Genomic DNA, 18,822 nt, shown 5'->3' with positions numbered 1-18,822 from the left:
AGTTGCTTGTTGGGAGTAGATCCTTGTAGGAAGCTGGAGTCCTGTGAATGAGAAATATTCTGTACAATCATGGTGATCTACTTGGTAATTTACAAAGCCCAGGGAATACACTGGGGGACCTCGTGGCACAGATAGTTCTACTCCTCTGGCGCTTTCTTTTCATCTGAAATGTTGCCAGGTTCTCTGCCATGGTGAGACCAGACCACCCAAACTGCCCTGGGGCTGTAAGGCTTCCAGGGAGAACTTTGGCATTGGAATCCAACACCAACCTGGCCACCTGGTCCATGTCCCCAGCAGATGCCAGTGTCTCTGGCTGCTCAGCAGGGACTTTGAGAGAATGTGGTACAAAACAGGTTCTCAGCATACCTTGTCACCGTGTGGCTCTGAAATGCTTCCAGAGGCCCTGGCAGTCATAGTCCTGCTGCCTTGCTGGCTCTGACTCGAGTTGGTGGCAGATGGCAGAGCTACGGGTGTGGTGGTGCTGGGGAGGAGATGTCTGGGGAAGGTGGCTGTCACTTTTCTGGACAGAGTGTGCCTGGGTTAGTTCTGTCCCAGGATGAGCTGTCACCTCTCTGCACTCTTCACTAAGAGTGAAGTACTTAGAATTCATGGCCACTGATCAGAGTAAAATCCTGGGAGGATGGGGTGGACAGTGGAAGGCCTTTTCCTGAGATCCTTTGGTGCCTCTTGGGATCACAGGTGTGTATGAATGGGCATCATTCATACACCTTTAGAGCAGCAAAGGGCTTTGATAATTAATAGTGTAATGGTTCTCAACCTGGGGACCCCAAAAGCAGTAATGAGGGGTGTTTGTTTCTGGCATTTGGTCAATACAAAAATAATAAACCCAGAAATCAGATCCATACCCATGACAAGCCTTCTCATGCTGACAGAATGTTGAGTTTCTTTGCTTTGGGCTGGAATTTATGCAGTAGATGAGTTAGCACGGGTTTGTGTCTGTTGATAAAAAGCTCTGGTTAACAGTGATTTATATCGCTGATTAATAAATCCAAGAAGATGAATTAATTAGTAGTTAATAGATGTAGTGTGCTTGCTAGACATAAACCTCCTTAAACATGGGATCTCTTGGGGCAAAGTTCTAAAAGGAGACCTTCATGATGAAAAGGGGAGAAACTGCTGATCCAGTGCAACTCTCCTCTTTTACAAATGAAGACATGAGAGACTCAGAGAGGTGGAAGCACTGGCTCAAAGTCACTGGGTCCTGAAGTCTCGGATGAAGCTAGGGTTTGTGTCCTCCACTGCCAGGTTCCCATTCTTTCCATGACACCCTAGTGGCTCCAGGATCCTTAGGTGGCCCCCACTCTCTGGAGTCAGCTCCACCAAATCAAGCCATTGGTTTTTTTGAGCTCCAGGAGGGATTGGGCTGTGGGTCACCCAAAGGGGGCCTCCAGAGTCTAGACCCTGGTGATGCTGGAAGTAGGAGTGTGTCCCTCCTTGGCTACGCCCGCTGGCCAGCCAGCCACCCCGTCCTTTTTTAAAGCCATGTCATTTGTATTGTCTTTATGGGCGATAACTAAGGGAAAAAAAAGGCCAGTCCTTAGGAAATTCTGAATAGGAAAAAGAAAGAAAGGGAACAGAGGAAAACTGAGTTAGGAAGGCAAGCAGGGAGATTGAACTTCACATCTTTAAATAGCATCTTTTTCTAGCTGATGGGGAGACATTCAATGCAATCCATGGGCCAGGAACTTGGAACCAATGGATCCAGTTAATTCTTGCAACAACCCAATCAGGCAGACGGTGTGAACCCCACCACACAGAGGAAGAAACTGAGGCTCAGATTTATTTGGTGACTTGGCAAAAGGCCTGGCAATCAATTAGCTCATCAGGGATCAAAGCCAGGTCTCTGTGGCTCCAAAGCCAGCCCCATTTCTGTTGCTTCTGGCTGACCGTTACCTTTCCTCCCCTACAGACACATAGAGAACTGGCGCAGTCTTCACACGCTCAACGCCGTGGACATGGAGCTCTACACCGGACTTCAAAAGCTGTGAGTGCACCCGGCCACAGAGAGGCCTTTCCCTGTGGAAGGGGTGGATGTCATCTGGTCTGCCTTCTGGGGTGGCGTGAGGGGCACAGCAAGGCTGCCATCCGTGCTTTCTCCCCCAGGTCTTCTTTTGGTAGAGTTGGCAATATGCACTTAGGGGACACCAGAGGCTTCAAAGGCCATCTCTTCACACCCCTTTGTTTCACCCTAGTCTAGAGAGGCAAGGGGGTTGTGTGAATTCCCATCTTGAAGGTAGGGTTTCAAGGCAGGCCTAGAACCCAGGCATGCTGGGTGAGTGTCCTTTCCCTACCCTTATGCTTGACTGATGAGCCCCATGGAGTATGAGATTTCCCAGCTACCTCCATCCTTGTATGTCAGTGCTAGTGACTGTGGGGACCTGGAGTGGGGAGAGGGACAAGGAACAAAGAGGGCTGCAGCCCTGCCATCACTGGACCAGCAGAAGCCCTGGTCCTTACCCACTGGCCAGGATGGGTGGAGGGCAGCTGCCAGTATGACCCCTGACCTCCCAGCCTCACGGGGCCCTGGGGCGTGTGAGCCCAGGTGCCTCCACTGAGCAACCCCAGCAGGCCACCTGTGATAACTGGCAATGAAGAGGTGCAGATAATCCACAGGGCGGCTGCAGGGCCAGCCTTAGCCTCACCCCCTGCCAGCCTCAGCCCAGAGCAGATATCCCTCTGCCACTTGAGCTCTGCTGATCCTCTTTTTCTCTCTGTCTAGGACCATCAAGAACTCAGGACTTCGGAGCATTCAGCCCAGAGCCTTTGCCAAGAACCCCCATTTGCGTTATATGTGAGTAGAGCTGGGCTGCAGGGATGGGGGGCACATGGCAGGTACTCTTGGAGCAGTGAAGCCGGAGACCTGAAGTCTAGACCTGGCTTTTTGCCTCCAAGGGCTCTTGGGCAAGGTTTTGAACTTTCTTGGGCTTCCAATTTTGCCTCTTAAAAGGATTATTTTGGGTTTGATGATCTCTAAGTTTCCTGTCAGAAGGAAAAATCTAGGACCAGGGGTTGAGAGGGAGAGTCAGTCTCCTGACACCCAAGTGTGTTCACTTTCATGATGAAACTTGAAATTTTATGGGAACGTAAATGATAGGGAATTCCACTCATATGTAATGTGAATACTACACTTCTGAGACCATAAGTAGGCCCATAAGAGTGTGTATGTGTGTTAGGACTGGGGGGGTTGCAAGAAGAAAGAAAGTATGGCCAATAGCCAGTGTTATGTCTAAATAGATCTGGGTTCAGTGGGAAAAAGCTCAGAGAAGTGGAAACACCTGTGTAAGGTCACACAGCTTTGTTTGGGACAAGCTAGAGGTCAAGTGGTTATGGGTGGGGGTTCCTGTCTGTCTGTGCCTCCTTCATCCTGTCTCTCCCCTTTCCCTAGTGGGGATAGAATCACAAGAGTTGTTGCTTCCTCTCTAAGCTGAGTTCTGGGCTGATAAACTTTGGGATTTAATGAGGACTGCCATTTCCTGGGGAGAAAGTGGGCATGAAAGGAAGCCTGGGGTGAGTGATTAGGGGAAGTGCCAACCTGCTGCACCTGTAGAGGGGTACTTGTTGTCTGGGTCAACTCCAAGGATAGTGGCCATCTCGGACACCCATTGGGCATGTTCCCAAAGAGCAGAGGCTCTGCAGGAACCAGGTGGGGAGGGGTCTATTGCCTTTGGGGAGAAAGTGGAGAAATGGTGTGCTTTGGGCTAGTCTTTCCTGTGGCCACTTAAAAGTTTCACTGACTGAGCACTTTGCATTTGGTAACGGAGGGCAGCTGGGTTGGAGAGAAATTGCATGCACCGGGGCAGAACATCCAGGGGAGCTGTGGGAAGTGGAGGGTAGGGAAGGTGGGGAAAGGGAAGAGATCACAGTGAATCCTGGTGGAGGAGTTGTTTTTTCTTTTTTGGGGGATCCTGACCTTACCCCCAGGCTCTTTGTGTTTTCCCAAGCACACAGTGAGTGCTTGATAAATATTTGTTTATCAGCATGGCCACCTCTGCTTTCTGCGGAGCTTTCTTTTCTCTCTCTGGAAAGAACAGGCTCTGTGGCCACTGTTCAGGGCCAGGTGTATCAGCTCCAGGGGACTGAGACCTCCTTTTCAGCTGCCTAATTTAGCTGTTGCCCCTTGCCCCAGGGTAGCCTCTGTGGTGAGAGTCTCCTGATGTGTGTTCTTTGCAGCTGGAGGCATAGCTGGGACCAGAGGAGGGTCTTGGACCAGATGTTCCAGGTGTTTATTTTATTGGGGGTTTGAGTTTCACTGTAAAACATCCTAAGGGAAAAAGCTTTTGACATCTGTGAAGTCTCCGTTTTCATAGTAATTCATACAAGGGTCACAAAGCCAAATGCCCATGGTGGACCAGGTGGGGTCACGTGTCCCCTCCAAAGAGGCAACCAGTCATCAGTTCCACCTGAGTGCTGCCACGTGGAGGTGGGGCCTGGTGTGGTCAGACTTGCTCCCAGAAGACTTGGAGATTCCGTGAAACAACTCAAGTTTTAAATGCTGCCAACTAAAAACAAGACCCTTCAACTCCATGGGCCAAAGGAAACTACTTCTATGAGCAGAATGTGGCACACAGAGTGCCAGCTTGTGGTGCGAGGTCGTATTTGGGGGAGGGATGCTGTTGATGCAAGACAAACCCTGTTCTCTTTGAGGACAGGGGCTGGGTGCTCAGGCCTCAGAGCCTTCTAGGGCATGGTGTCCCTGCAGCTCTTAGGGAGATGGAGAGGTTTCAGGACCCAGGCTCAGGAGTGGGAGCAGGGTTGCATCTTGGGCTGCAGGTGGCTTTGAAGTGGGTTATACCAGAGCATGTCTTTGGCTTGCCCTTGAGGATCCTGGAAGAGGGCTGTGACCCACTGTCTCTTTTGGAATGATATGGGGTCTGCTGAGTGGTGGCAGCGATAGAGGCTGGTGGAGGTTTGCAAGATTCCCAAGGCTTTGTGGGTAGGAGGACCTAGTTGGAGGAGGACCCAAGGATACCATTGAACCTGCCCATGACCTTGGGCCCTGTTTTCTCCTGGACACATTGGCCAGCTCTTGCCAAAGTAATTGCTATTGGCTACAGGGTGATTACCGAGAAGGATGGATGACCATTAGTTCACCCCCAATTTGAGTCTGTGCATTAGGGGCAAGTCAGGGTGCTCAACCTAGTTCAAGAAAGTCAGCACCCAGTCAAGTGGCTCTGATAGGCACAGTGGGATGCCCAGAGGAGCCTGGGGGTCACAGAGAGACGAGGCAATAGGATGAGGCAGAAGCACTGGCTTTATCCACGGGTTTTATTTATTAACTTTTCTTATTTATGAAGACACACACCAAATTCCCAATTGAGTAAATTTCCCGGCAGCTTTGGGACATTTTCTCCTGGCAAATGGGCCAGGTTTCTCTGCTGTCTCACAACATCTTCTATTTCTGTCCTCTAAATGCATTTACAAGTCTTCTGGCCCCAGCTGAGCAATCACGAGATGATCACTTACTCCAACACTAATTGCCGAGCCCTGGCTTGGCGGCTTTTTTTTTTTTTTTTTAGGGTAATGGCTGAGAAGTCTTTTCTTCTTTCCTCTGTATAAAATAAGAAGTAGGAAGTGATATCATTGCCCCTAGTACTGATGTCAAATTGTTCAAGTTGTTCTGATTGGTTGAACTGTCTCCCACCCCTAAGCTACTGTTGCGTTAATCAGTGTAATTCTTCCTCATGCCAGAAAATGAATTGACAAAGTTTTGGCCAAGTTGTCTGCTATACAGTAGGCTGGAGATTAGGACTCTTGGGCCCTACTTCATGGTTTATGAGTGACTGACCATCTCCTCTTGACTGCTTCAGTTTTCTCTACCTTTTGTAGAATGTGGAAAATGAGATATGGATGAATACACATCAAGGGAAACCCTTTTTTGAGAGATGGGAATATTTTCCACCCTTGTATCCCTTCTCTGATCCTAAGAATTCTGGATTAAGGATTTTTAAGGATAAGGATTTCTGAGATTGATAATTGTAATAGCTATATGCCAATCTGAAAAGTGGGCATAATAATAGTGGCTATTCTAGGGATGGGATGTGGTCAAGATTAAACGATAAGAGGCACATACAGCTCTCAGCCCAGTGACCAGGAAATAGTGAGCGTTCAGAGAGAACAGTTGCTAGTAATGATAGTAATTATTGTTATTATTCCTGGTGGTGATGATAGAATCAAAGAGAAGGGGTTAGGTGACCTTGATGGGTATTCTGACCACTTCTTTGTCCTGAAAAAGCTGAATTTCTGTCTCACAGTGGAGCCCACCTCTCTGGTGACTGGAATACTCATATTCTCCAGTGTCTTTCTTCATTGTACACTGATGAATAAATTCGGATAAATTCTTTATTCTCCTCTTTTATCCCCTTGCTCTAGACTGTATGTAGGCCTCTCTGTAGATGCTGTCAGTTTCAGAAAGGAGTTAAGGAACTGAAACTGATGAACTGACAACTTTCTTTATTTCCACCTGAGTTGAGATCTCCTCCACCAGCATTATTGAACTTGGGTTGTTCTCAGAGTCCTCTGAGCCCAGCTTCTGCAGCTGGCCCCTCTTTCCCTTTATGGGGTGTGTTTTCTCTGGCATGGCTCACACAGACTGGATCGCCACAGTCTGGGATCCCCATACATGAAGAATGTAGACGTCTGTCTATGAGCTGCACTCAAACAATGGTACTTCCTTTCATCTGTAGAGCTCTTCGTGGTTTTCAAAGTGCTTTTCCATACATTATTTCTTTGAATTCTCATAACCATCCTTGGGGCAGGGGTAAGGTAGGTGGCTTTATTTTACAGCACAGAAGATAGGCCCGGAGAGGCTCTGACTTGTAAGTAGCAGAAGTAGAACTGCACCTAAGTCCTCTGATTCTCTTTCCAGGAATCTTTCCGCTATAGCTCATGGGCCAGAAGAGGCAATGTTTTTTTCACAGAAGCAATTTAAAAAGTTACTATGTTTTGCTAGTCATTACTATGTTTAGAAAACCACATAAAACTGCCGGTATCAGAAAAGAAGAGGGAAAGGCTAATCTGGTTGAGAACTTCCTGTGTGCCAAGAACTGTGCCTGGTGCATTTGCAAATATGAACTCACTTACTCCCCACAGTAACTCTAAGTTAGGAGTCCTCTCTTCCCATTTCATAGATGCAAACATTGAAACTCAGAAGTTATAACTGAGTTCTCCTAAGGTTATACAGTAAGTTAGTGGAAGAATAAGGATGTGGACTCTAAATCCTTTGAATCTGAAGTCCGTGTACTTTTTTACATCCCAGGAGCGTTTTTTTCTCTCTGGTTTTCACAGCAAGAACTTCTTATAGGAGAGGTGGGCGTCTTTAAAGTTCCGTGAAAGAGCTGCTCTTTCCCCCTGGGGATTCAGCATGATCCATCCTCAAAGAGCTCTGTTGAGAAAGCTCTGTTTAGTTCCTCTTTCTATTCAGGTCAAATCCTATAATGACAGTTACATTACAACCTGAATATCTTTATTATGAAAGATTTCTTAGCATTAGCCTATGGCCTACTTATTTCCAAGAATATTTAATGTAAGATTCCAGCAAGCCAAGAGAATTTATTTAATCCCTAGAGTTGATTGTGGTGGGATCTCTCTTGGGCTCCATTTCTTGCTCTTTTCCAAAAAGCTCTGGATGCCGGACTAAGTTATTTCTCCTTTTGGAAGCAAACGTGCACTCAGTCTTTAGCTGGGAGAGTCAGCCATCAGAGTGGGGTAAAAGATGGAGAATGTCCTGATTTGAGCATGATTGTAACAACTGTGTTATGTTTGCAAAGAAAGGAAGTCAGTGATGCTGTGCGGATAGGAAAAGAAGAGGTGGCTAGGATCCCTACCCTTTCAGGACACTGACTGCACAGGTAATAAATTTCTCTTGAGATTATTGAGGTGAAAAAATGGTGACATGGATTTATTATGTATTATAAATTACTCAATGTTCTTTCTCCTTGGAATAACCCCAGATTCTGAGTTTCAAGATGACATGTAGACAGTATCTCAGTAAATTTTTGCTTTTCTGCCTGCCCCCTTACCTCTGCACTGAGACTTTTCTCCAAGTCCCAAAAGGATTGGCAACTGGCACACTGGTCTCCCTCACTGCTTCTCCACAAGTATCCTCCTCCTTCTGTTCTTTGTGGAGGACTTAGCCATGAAATGCTGGATAGCTGACAGCAAGGAGCGTGGGCTTTGAAGATAGAAAGATCAGGGTTCAAATCCTAGATCTTTCACTTCCTGCTGTTGACCTTAGGCAAATTATTGAACTTCTCTGAGCTTTGAAAGGAAAATAAGAGTTCCTACTTCATAGGATTGTTCTTAGCCTTAAATAAGACAACGTCTGGAAAGTGCTTAAGACAATGTACTATGAAAGACTCAATATATATATTTTTGCTATTATTAAAGATTTCCTCCCAACACATGTTGGTCTCCAATTGTTTAGAATCATAGATAGTTAAAGCTGGAAGAGTCCTTAGAACCAACTCCCAAATTTGTATTCCTATCGTGCCCTTTAGTTTCCTATATCAAACTGCCTACTTGCGTGCCCCAGTCACGAGTCAACCTTAAGTTGGCCAAGACAGGATTCTTGATTTCATACCAAGCCCTTCCTCCTAACCTCTTCTTCCTCAATGCTTCTTGTTCTTGTAAGTGGTACCATCCATCAAATTGCTCAGGCCAAAACGTTGGGAGACATTCTTGATGCCTCTCTTTCCTTTACCTGCCCACCCCCTTCTTCTGACATTCAGTTTAATAAATTCATAAAATATTTTGTATCCATCTGCTTATTTACCCTTTCCATCCTCATATCTATTGTCTTGGTCCAAGTCATCATCCCCTCCTCTGGCACTGTGACAGTAGCCTTCTAACTTAGGTTTTCCACACCTTCACTTTTGTCTGCTACATTTCATTGTCCACACAGTTGCCAGAGTGATATTTTAAACATATAAATCCGATCATGCCACTTAGCTGCTTAAAGCCCTCCAATTACTTCTTGCGTTACTTACAATAAAAGCTAAGCCCCTTTCCATGGCCACAGGACTCACATGGATATAGTTTCGGTCTCCCTCTCTAATTGTCTTGTACTTTTCCCCTTGTTCTCTCTGCTGCAGCCTTACAAGCCTTTTCAGTCCCTTAAATGTGCCAAGCTCATTCCCACATTGGAGTTTTTGTCCCTGTTGGCCCATCTGACCCAAACAGATACCCTGCCCTGGATCTTGGCATGGCTGGCCCCTTCTCATCATTCACCCAAATGCTACTTTCTTAGCAAGGCCTCCCTTGACTACTCAAACTTTGTGGCCTTCCTTCTCCTTACAAATAGATCACATTTTATTCTGTCATGTGGCTGAATAATTTCTTTTGCCTTTATTACTATTGATCATCTGCAAGTATCTCATTCAGCTATTTAAGAGTTGATACTCTTATCTCCCGCACTGGAATGTAAACTTCCGTGGAGCAGAAACTTTTCCCTGCTATTTCTCCAGCACTCAGAACAATGCCTGTCATATGCCAAGTGATTGGTAGTGATTTGTTGCATGTACAAGTGACTCTAGTCTGACTTGATCATTTTCTGGATGACAAGAAGGATATCTTGAGTGGAAGAATTCTGACCAAGATCTCCATGGGTAAGAGCTGAGCCAGGACTAGAATGTGGGCCTTGGTACGCTCTGTGTGGCATTCCTCCCATCATATTTATCCTGTCTACTTTCCTTGGGTCTTACCTAGCCAGGGATCCTCACACTTCTTTGTATGGTAGAAACTATTGCAGCCCTGTTTAAAAGAAGGGACATATGGGCCGGGCACAGTGGCTCACGCCTATACTTCTAGCACTTTGGGAGGCCGAGACAGGTGGATCATGAGGTCAAGAGATCGAGACCATTCTGACCAACATGGTGAAACCCCGTCTCTACTAAAAATACAAAAATTAGCTGGGCATGGTGGCGCTTGCCTGTAGTCCCAGCTACTCAGGAGGTTGAGGCAGGAGAATCACTTGAACCTGGGAGGCGGAGGTTGCAGTGAGCTGAAATCGTGCCACTGGGCTCCAGCCTGGTGACAGAGCAAGACTCCGTCTCAAAAAAAAAAAAAAAAAAAAAGGGAGGGGCATATGGGCAAATACTACATGCATATCACTTATATTATTGGAACGTACAAATATAAATAGTACAGCATCATATCGCAGTATCACCCTGCTGAGGTGTGATACAAAAATGTACGGTGAAGGTAGGTCACCTCTTTGAGCTTTCTTCTCATTCAGTTCTTCTTGCTCAGAGCTTCCATCAAACATCCTGCTTAAGCTATTGCCTCTAACCCACCCTCATCACTAATTTGGTTATTACGATAAGTAGTTGAGAGTATGTGCTCTTGAACCACATGGCCTGACATTCGATTCTGGCTTTATCACATATATCTGTATATCTTGGGCAAGTTACTTAACATATCTATGCCTTAATCTCCTCTTTTGGAAAATGGGAATAATATGGTTGTTAGCAAGATTAAATGAATTAATGTATATGAAGCATTGAGGAGAATGGCCCATAACAATGACCCAATATATGTTAGTGGAGATTGCTGTTATTATTCTTTAGAAAATTGGAAAGTACAAATATAAATAGTACATATAGCAGATGATCAATATCAATATCATCTAAAATTGATATTCTAAAATGGATCAATTTGATTCTAAAATTGATCATTATCATGATGAAAATATTCTAAAATTGATCGTCAGTATTCTAAAATTGATTCACAACTCTGTGAATATATGAAAAACTTTTGAATTGTACATTTTAAGTGGTTGAATTGTGTATATCTATTGCTCTATCTCTTTATGTCTCTCTCTCTCTCTCTCTCTCTCTCTCTCTATCTATCTATCTATCTCTCTATGTCTATCCTGTGTTCCTTCTTAGAAGATGCTTTCAGAGCCTGTGTGGGGCCTACTATGTCTCTTTTCCTCTGCCGTGGGGCAAAGGGTGTTACTGTTCCAGATGGAGGCTGCTCCATTAGCTGGCGTCTTGTTGGGAAGATGATGGGAACAAAGCCACAGCTGACCTCTGTTGACATGTAGTGTGAGAGAGAAATACACTTTTATTGTGGCTAAGAAAAAGAAAGAAAAGATAAACCAGGAATGACAGAGGCTGTAATCAGTGTATGGAGTAGATAGGCTACTGGGGGTGCATGAAACTTGGTGTCTAATCTATTACCCAATTCTTTTCTCTCCTACTCAAGACAGGGTCTCAGAACACAGATGAGAGAGATGTTATTACAGGGAAAGTTTTGAACCTCCTCTAATTTAAGTATAAGGAAGTAAATGGTGAGTGGTGGTTCTTCCTCAGTGGCTATGGGTTGTTGGTGACACAGCTCACACCTTTGACAGATTGCAGAAACGGCTGACATTCTCCAGGGACTTCAGCACAAGGCAGTGGAGGTGCCGCTGGAGGGCTCTGAGCAGGGCTGCTGACCTGAGATGGGCGGGAATGGCTGGGCAGCCTTTTGGAGCAGGTGACAGCTGGCCTGGCTTTGGAGGAGGGTGGGCTTGGGTTGGCAGACAGCCTGCTTATGGCACAGGGCTGCAGCTTACCATGGGGTGTGCACAGCTGTTTCCCCCTGGACTTTGTGCTAGAGCTGTTTGGACATGTGCTGATGGGTACAGGCCACTGAGCCTGTTTATCAGGTATACTGAAAAAATTGCCAAGGGAACAACATTTGGAAATGGAGCCATTTGTCCACGGAATAGGATTTTCAGAGTGAATGATGTGGGAGGCTTGAGTCAGGACTATGTGCAGTGGTGTGTCTGGGTGGAGGCCAGGAGGGAAGATGCTGGGCTTTGGGTCCATATGAGTATATGGGAGGGGCTGGTGGGGATGGCTGTCAATCATTAGAGGTATTTTTTGGCTACAGCAGGGATAGGTGGCCACATCTTGCACATCCCTTTGGCTCTTTCTTGGCCTTATGCTGTGACGTTGGATAAGCTATTTAACCCATTTGGTCTGTTTTCACATCTCAAACATGAGACAGTGTTATAAGTGGCCCAATCCTGACCTCATAGCATTTTGGGAAATTCTTCCTGGAAGAAAGGTTGCATCTGAGACACAGCTGGGGCCACTGAGGGGCAGGACCAGAGGAAATCTGTTGTCTATTTGTTTTGGTTTTACCCAGTTTATTCTACTCCCCCATCTCACCTCCCTGGAGGGGCAGGCATTCCAATGCAGTGAGTTCCAGGGACATAACATCAGTGAAGCACTGACTATAGACCAAGCATTCCTCTATGCACTTTATATGTCATTTCATGCTCATAATAGCAAGTGGACGTCATTGTTGTCCCCATTTTACAGATGGGGAATTTGAGGCACAGAGAGGTTGAGTGACTTGCCTAAAGTTTCATACCTGCTAAGTGGCAGAGCCAGAAACCAACTCCAGGTTGCTTGCCTCTAGAGCTCCAGAGCCTCCACTCTACCATCTCCTGGCCAAGGCCAACTCTGGTCAGCCTTGGCTGTTTTCAATTCAGGAACCCAGCTGGAGAAGAGAGGGAGGCAGTAGGCTTCAGAGCAGCACTCCTCAAAATGAAGGGCAGATGGAGGGGAAGGCCCATGGGAGACCACGAAGGGAGTGCCTGAAACCATGTCCTGCTTTGCACCTGGTTGCTAGCAGGGTCTGGGTGAATGGGCAATGCCCCTTAGCCTACTGGCTGGCACTCGGGAGGGCCATTAACAGATGATTACACAGAGTGGGTATTCAGCGTAGAGAATGGAGCCTGATGATCGAGCAGGTGGAGATGAATCATGCTGTGATATGTTGATGCAGGAGTGGCAGATTTCTATTTTCCCCATTTCCAGGGAGCATGGGGCTACACCAGCCCTGGATGTCTTTGGCCCATTTCGGGCAGGATTATGACTGTAGGTGGCACACCCTGTTATAGAATGGGAAAGAAGGGGATATGGGCCAGAGTAGATAAGCTCCAAGACTCTGTCTGCTCTAACATCCCAAAATTTTGTGCCTATGTGTGCAACTTCAACATCTGACACCTCCTAGTACAATCCAGCCATGCTATTTCTGTAGGTGTGCCTGGGTCCCCGCATTCTTTCCATATCCCAGCCCCTATGGCACATGATAACGCTGAGTGGCACCTTTATTGTCCTCTTTTAAATGGATCCTTCCTGCTTTTATTGAACTGCAAATGTGTTATTGAACCCCAAATGTGTTTTGCACCGCAGAATTCACCAAGCTTCAGATTTTCAATGGATATTTCTTAGTTTCTACTCTCATATCTGCTGCCTCCAAAGAAAGTAAATTCCCAGTCCCCTCATACCATTAGTCTCCTGGGTGCCTGCCTCTTCTGAGGCCCTGTAAAGATATTGCTCCTGGTACCCTTGTGAGGCAGGTGGCAAACTTCCTAAATTGAATTTCCTTTTTCTTGTCTGCTTGTGTCTGTCCTCCAGACGCCCTGTGGTCCTGAGATTACTCATGCCCCCCAACCCCCGATCATTTCTTTCTGTTCACTTTGTTTGTGGACCACATTCTGATTCACCCAGGGCCAGATGACATGGCCACGTGCCTCACCTGCTGGCCCACTGCATGTTTGTGATACGTACTTTGAAATTCTCTTAGTCGAAAACCCTAACCTCTTCTTGGAGACTGTTCTTTCTGATTTCAGGTATCTCAGTTCTCTAGAATCCCCTGGACTGAACCTTAAGAATTTTCTTATAACCCTGTCAGCTGTTGCCTTTCAAAAACTCAGCGTAATGCTGAGTAAACATTCTGGCCTCTGGGCTGTGCATCTCCTAGTCTTGGGGATTAGACACTGTGCTCATATTTTCCATCCTTGATTATTCTCAGTAGATTTTCTTCTCTTTTTTCCCCCTCTTCCCTAAGGCTTCATTACCTCCCATTTGTTCACATCTCTTTTCTCCATTTTTCTTGTTAAAGACAGATTTAGAAAATGAGTTTAGTCTCTTGGCTATTTTGGAGTCATCATTAATTTCTGTTCCTCTTCATTCCTTAGCAGGCTAACAGGTTTGTGTCTCTTTCTCCCTTGTTTCCTCTTAATGGGTCTTTGAAAGTCTCTTTTCTTGCTGGGTTAACCCCTTTGCCTGTTGGGGCTTGCCTTGGGCCCAAGAGGCCTCTGCCCTTTCTGGGTGGTATTCTAGGTGATGCAGCCACTGCGATTGTTCTGGGTTTAAAGGGTACTGGGTCTCCCAGAGGGAGTAAGTCATGCACTGCCTCTGGCTGACTTCATGCAAACTGCAGACGGGGTCTCCCAAGATGCACCTTGAAACCCATCTGAGGGGTCCAGGCGAGGCCTGAAATATGCCTGTGGAAAGGTATGACCCTCTCAATGATGTGTACGCCCCATGGGGGCAAAGACTAGTCTCCTTAAATCCTGTTTTCTCAATGTAAAATTTGTATTAGGAGAACAAATGGCCGACTGAACGAATGACTGAGGGAGGGGAGAAAGAAGAAGGGAAAACACCACACACTTTGAAGGTGGGCAGACTAGGCTGTGAACCCAAGTTTGACTTGGCCAACTCTTTCACTTTGCATTCTTGGCCAAGGAGCTGAGCTTCTGTGTCCTTCCTAGGACACAAGGAAATAATTCCTACCCTGCAGGGCTTTGGGTGAGGATTAAAGGAGTGAACATAAAGCACCTTTCTCAGTGGCTGCACGTGGTAGGTACTCAGTAAATGGCATGTCCCACACCTTGGAAGCTATTTTAGAACCTTGATCTTTATTAAGGGTGTTCAGAAGCCCAAGCTCGAAGCCCCTGGGTTTGAGGCGTCTTTGGGATTCTGCCCCCTGTATGTGGGGAGAGCAGAAGCTAAAGGGGAAAGGGAGTTACAGAGCCGGGGTGGGGATCTGGCTGGAGCCCCCCAGCAGAGACCCTCCATGTCTTCTATGGCAGCCTCAACACACATGCACCCTTGCCATCTCATCAGTGTATTGCCATTACCAAGAGGGAGCTTTGTCAGTGTATTACTGTTATTCTCAACGAGGAAATTGAGATAGAAAAAAGGGGTGTGGTGACCTGGAGCCAGTCCTGTGGGGAGATTTAAGAGCTGGATTTAGAGCATGGCTTGCTGGTTCTTAAGCCTCCATTGCAGCCCACTTCAGCCCTGAGTCCCTCTCCCTTCCTCCGACAGCTGTTTCTCTTTGGATCTGGTCAACTGTCCACCTCAGGTTTTACATCTGCATTTCTTTAATGTGGTTGCCTTTGGCTTTTTCCGTGATTGTGAAGCCTCCACCCAGGATAACTCCTATCCCATTTGCATCTGGAGGGCTGGTTTATACACACAGAGGGGTTGAATTCTCTAGAGGGCCTGGGGTGGAAGGCACCACTGAGGGCTACCTGTCTGTCTCTGTGACAGGGTGACCTGGCTAGATGGGACTGCATCTGTCTTGCTAGAGCTGAGGCTTTGCTGATCATCAGAGTTGCCTGGGGTTGGGCTTAGGGGAGTCGTTCAGTTCATTTTAGAACTGACTTTCCAGAGTGATGAGGGCCAGGGAATCCTCAGGGACCCTACAGTGGGCCTGTTGGGACCCTGATCCAGAGCCCATGTCCTGAGGGTGTGGCAGTCTGGTTCTTCTGCTGCCCTGGTCGTGGTCAACATGTTGTTATGGAACATAGAAAGAGTGCAGACCTGTTCTCTTTAGATGGTGCACAGGTGACTTCCTTCTTTCTCTGTTTCCTCATCTATCAAATGGGTACAAAACTGTTGCCTGTACATGCCCCTACAGGGTTATTGTGAGGACAGAGTGAACAATGTTGAGAAAGAACTTTGACAAACATAGAACCTGAGTACCCAACAGGGTGCTGTGGGATGTAGTGAGGGAATCTCACCAAAGCACTGGACTTCAGGAAAACTTGATGAAAGGACTTTATCCTCTTGGGTTTTACTAAAAATAGAGACCAGGAAAAAAATGCAACCTGGTCTTAGTTTGAAGATCAAGTTATGAAGATCTTGTGAAGAATGTTGCTGATGCAAATTATGTCAACCTCATTGCCTGAAACAAGCATTCCCCCTGCCCTTGAAGCTGGCGTGTAATCATTGATTTTTTGTGCTTTAGAGTCCTACAAAGTCCACTCACAATGGCCCTTGGGGTCCTGTGGGGCTTTTCTGAGACATTAATACATTAATACCCTCCAGGAACATCTGTTGAGGGCCTTCTCTGCCTCAGGAGAATTCATGCAAATTCTCTTAATTCGTGCAAAGGTGAATTAAGTTTAGGTCTTTGGCTTCAGTGGGATAGTCTAGGGGTGGAAGAGGGAGACAGCGTGTAGAGATGGTTACTATACAGTGTGATGAGGACTTGGGGCTCCCTGGGAGCATTTAGCACAGGTGGGGGATGCATCTTTGGGGATAGGGAGGATTCCAGCAGGGAAGGCTTCCAGGCCACCTCAAACCTGAGGATGGGTGCAAGTCAGCAGCTGAAAGAGGCTTTCTGGGGACATGGGTGATGATTGTGCCAGGTAAAGGGAACCATGTGCTGCGCGTCCAGATGCCTGGCAGTGAAAGAGAAAGCCTGGTATATTTGCAGGGCCTAGGCCTGTAGGACCCACTAGACCTGGAACCAGACTGACAAGGTGACTCCCCACCATGCTTCCCTGTGGCCCCAAAGTCAGTGTACTAAAGGGTTGGAATCTTTGCTTCCAGGTACCCTGTCTCCCAGTATGGCCCTGTGACCTGAGATCTCTCTCACTGAGGCAACAGAGTGATTCATATTAGAGCAGAAGAGGGGATCAGGGCTGCAGAAAGACAAGATCCCCTCCCTGTGTGCCTCATTTGCTGCCAACTACAGGTATCTGATGCCTCTATGGCTCCTTCCAGAGGGGCATCTTGGTGCTTCCTCCACAAGGGCCCTAACCTCTGTTACATACAAGTGTCCTAAGGATCACAGAATCCTAAGAGGTCTCCCTTGAACTACCTGCCATACTCTGAACCATTCTACATGTGTTCCATGCACTCTGCAAGGAGGCTGATTAAACATTGAAATCTCATCCTCTTAAATGTGCCTCTGATGTTCTTAGGATATGAACCAAACTCCCTGCCTTAGTCTGCTGGGTGAGTGTGAGGCCCATGCAGAAACCTAGGTGAGACAGCGTGGTATGGTGTGGGACCAGCCTCAAGACCAGTTCCAGCATCTCCCTGCATGTCCTCCAGGGCTCTCCGCTCAAGCCACATTGCGCTTCCCTCGATACCCCCATGTGCCATGCCACCTCTAGCTCATGGCCTTTGCCTGTGCCGTTCCCTCGACTTGGAATATTTTCATGCAGCCTCTGACTCGCTTTAGTAATGTCTATTCCTCTTTCAGGTTTCAGCACAAATGTCATGTGCACAGATCCAAAGGCCAAAGACATCCAGTGAGTTGGCCTGAACTACATGACAATAGAAAGTAGGCTGCTGCCTTCGAGTGACAACAGCCTCTCCTGATGCTTGTCGAAACTGAGTCCATACTGTGCTGGTGCCTCTCAGGAGCAGGTATCTGCTTCATAGAGGAATTAAGGGAGATGACCCCCAAGTCTTCCCCCAGGAGTAAAAGAGCACCTTGGTTCTTTTGTCCTTACTACATCTGGCAAGTCCAGCTGTGTCCCTGAGGCAGGCAGCTCACTCCCTGCAGGAGGCAGTGGGGCTCCCCTCCCTGTGCCAGCTGTCCATTTGCAGCTCAGAAACCTTCGCTGATGCCAGCAAGGGTGGTGTTTGCAAAGAGCAACCGTGTGCTCCTTATTTATTGTGTGGAAAAGAAAACAAATTAAGCTCTTGTAATTATACAGTCAGACATGGCCTTAAATAAAGCTTAAGCAGTCAAACTCCATTTAGAATATTAATAATTGCCTTTCCCAGCCCTGATCCCCAGCAGCTTTCTTTCTTTGTACTCCTCCCTTCCCTTCCCACCCATCTCCACTCTTCTTCTTCCCCGGCTCCCTCATTGGTGCAGACCTCTGCTTGGCCCTCAGAAATCTCTGGAAGACCCCCTAGCAGTGACTAGGAAGACCCCTTAGCAGTGACTAGTCCCTGTTGGACTTTTCACATATCACTAGTGGCATTTATTAAGTGATTTCACAGTCATGGGGTTGTGCTAGAATATTCTTGTCCTGCCCCCACCTCCCTTATTTTGGTTAATCCATGAGAAGTTGCATAATATTATGATTGAAGACACAAGTTTTGTATCAGTCAGAACTGGGCTCTGTTCCTACCTTGTTTGCTGACCAGCTGCGAGATCTTGGTCAAGTCATCTAATCTTTTTGAGCTGACTCTTCCCTCTGGTAAGAAAATCATCTCCCTCATAAGCTTGTTTTAAGACTTGGATGACATAATGCATTTGAAGTTTTGGCACACAGCAAGTTTCTTACAAATATTAGGCCTTTCAGTTACTATAGCTCTAGATCATATCTCATATCAGAATTTTATGGAGTTTCTTATTTTCCTTTTTCTGGACTCAAACATTTATTGATGTGCCCAGAGCCTGCAGGTACATATTAGGTTTCCCTAAGCGTCTGTGAAGTGAAATGGATGCATCTGCCTGGGGCCTGGCAGGAGGACATGGAGTCGGGGTGGTCAGTAATACCATGTGATGTGTTGTTCTGAGGGTCCACTGACATGCCTCCCCTCACGACTAATGACCAATTCTCTGAGCAATATGCTATCTTAACCATTGTGGCTATAGTGCTTTACATACCACATCTCAAAATACCATCTTATTTAATATGCTGTAATAAGATGAAGTAGCTAGCAATTACCATCATCCCTGTTTTATTAGTGAGGAATCTGAGAGAATGCATTGTCCAAGGCCACACAGCTAGAAGTAGTAGAGTAGGAGCCGGGACCCAGGTCT

The 18,822-nt window shown here is 46.7% G+C and overlaps 1 protein-coding gene across 14 annotated transcripts in view; it reads left to right on the top strand.

The window, feature by feature from the left end:
* The window catches only part of NTRK3 (neurotrophic receptor tyrosine kinase 3), a 397,164-nt gene that overhangs the window by 70,779 nt on the left and 307,563 nt on the right, over nucleotides 1-18,822 (top strand). For all 14 annotated transcript variants that reach the window (XM_055362905.2, XM_055362904.2, XM_055362906.2 and 11 more), the window contains 2 exons: nucleotides 1,931-2,005; nucleotides 2,741-2,812. In XM_055362905.2, coding sequence (XP_055218880.1) covers nucleotides 1,931-2,005; nucleotides 2,741-2,812 — 147 coding nt within the window. The remainder of the gene's footprint in view (nucleotides 1-1,930; nucleotides 2,006-2,740; nucleotides 2,813-18,822) is intronic.

This window comes from Gorilla gorilla, chromosome 16 (assembly GCF_029281585.2).
Source record: "Gorilla gorilla gorilla isolate KB3781 chromosome 16, NHGRI_mGorGor1-v2.1_pri, whole genome shotgun sequence".
NCBI lineage: Eukaryota > Metazoa > Chordata > Mammalia > Primates > Hominidae > Gorilla > Gorilla gorilla.
The sequence above is the reverse complement of the archived record's forward strand: the minus strand, read 5'-3'. Positions and strand labels throughout refer to the sequence as shown.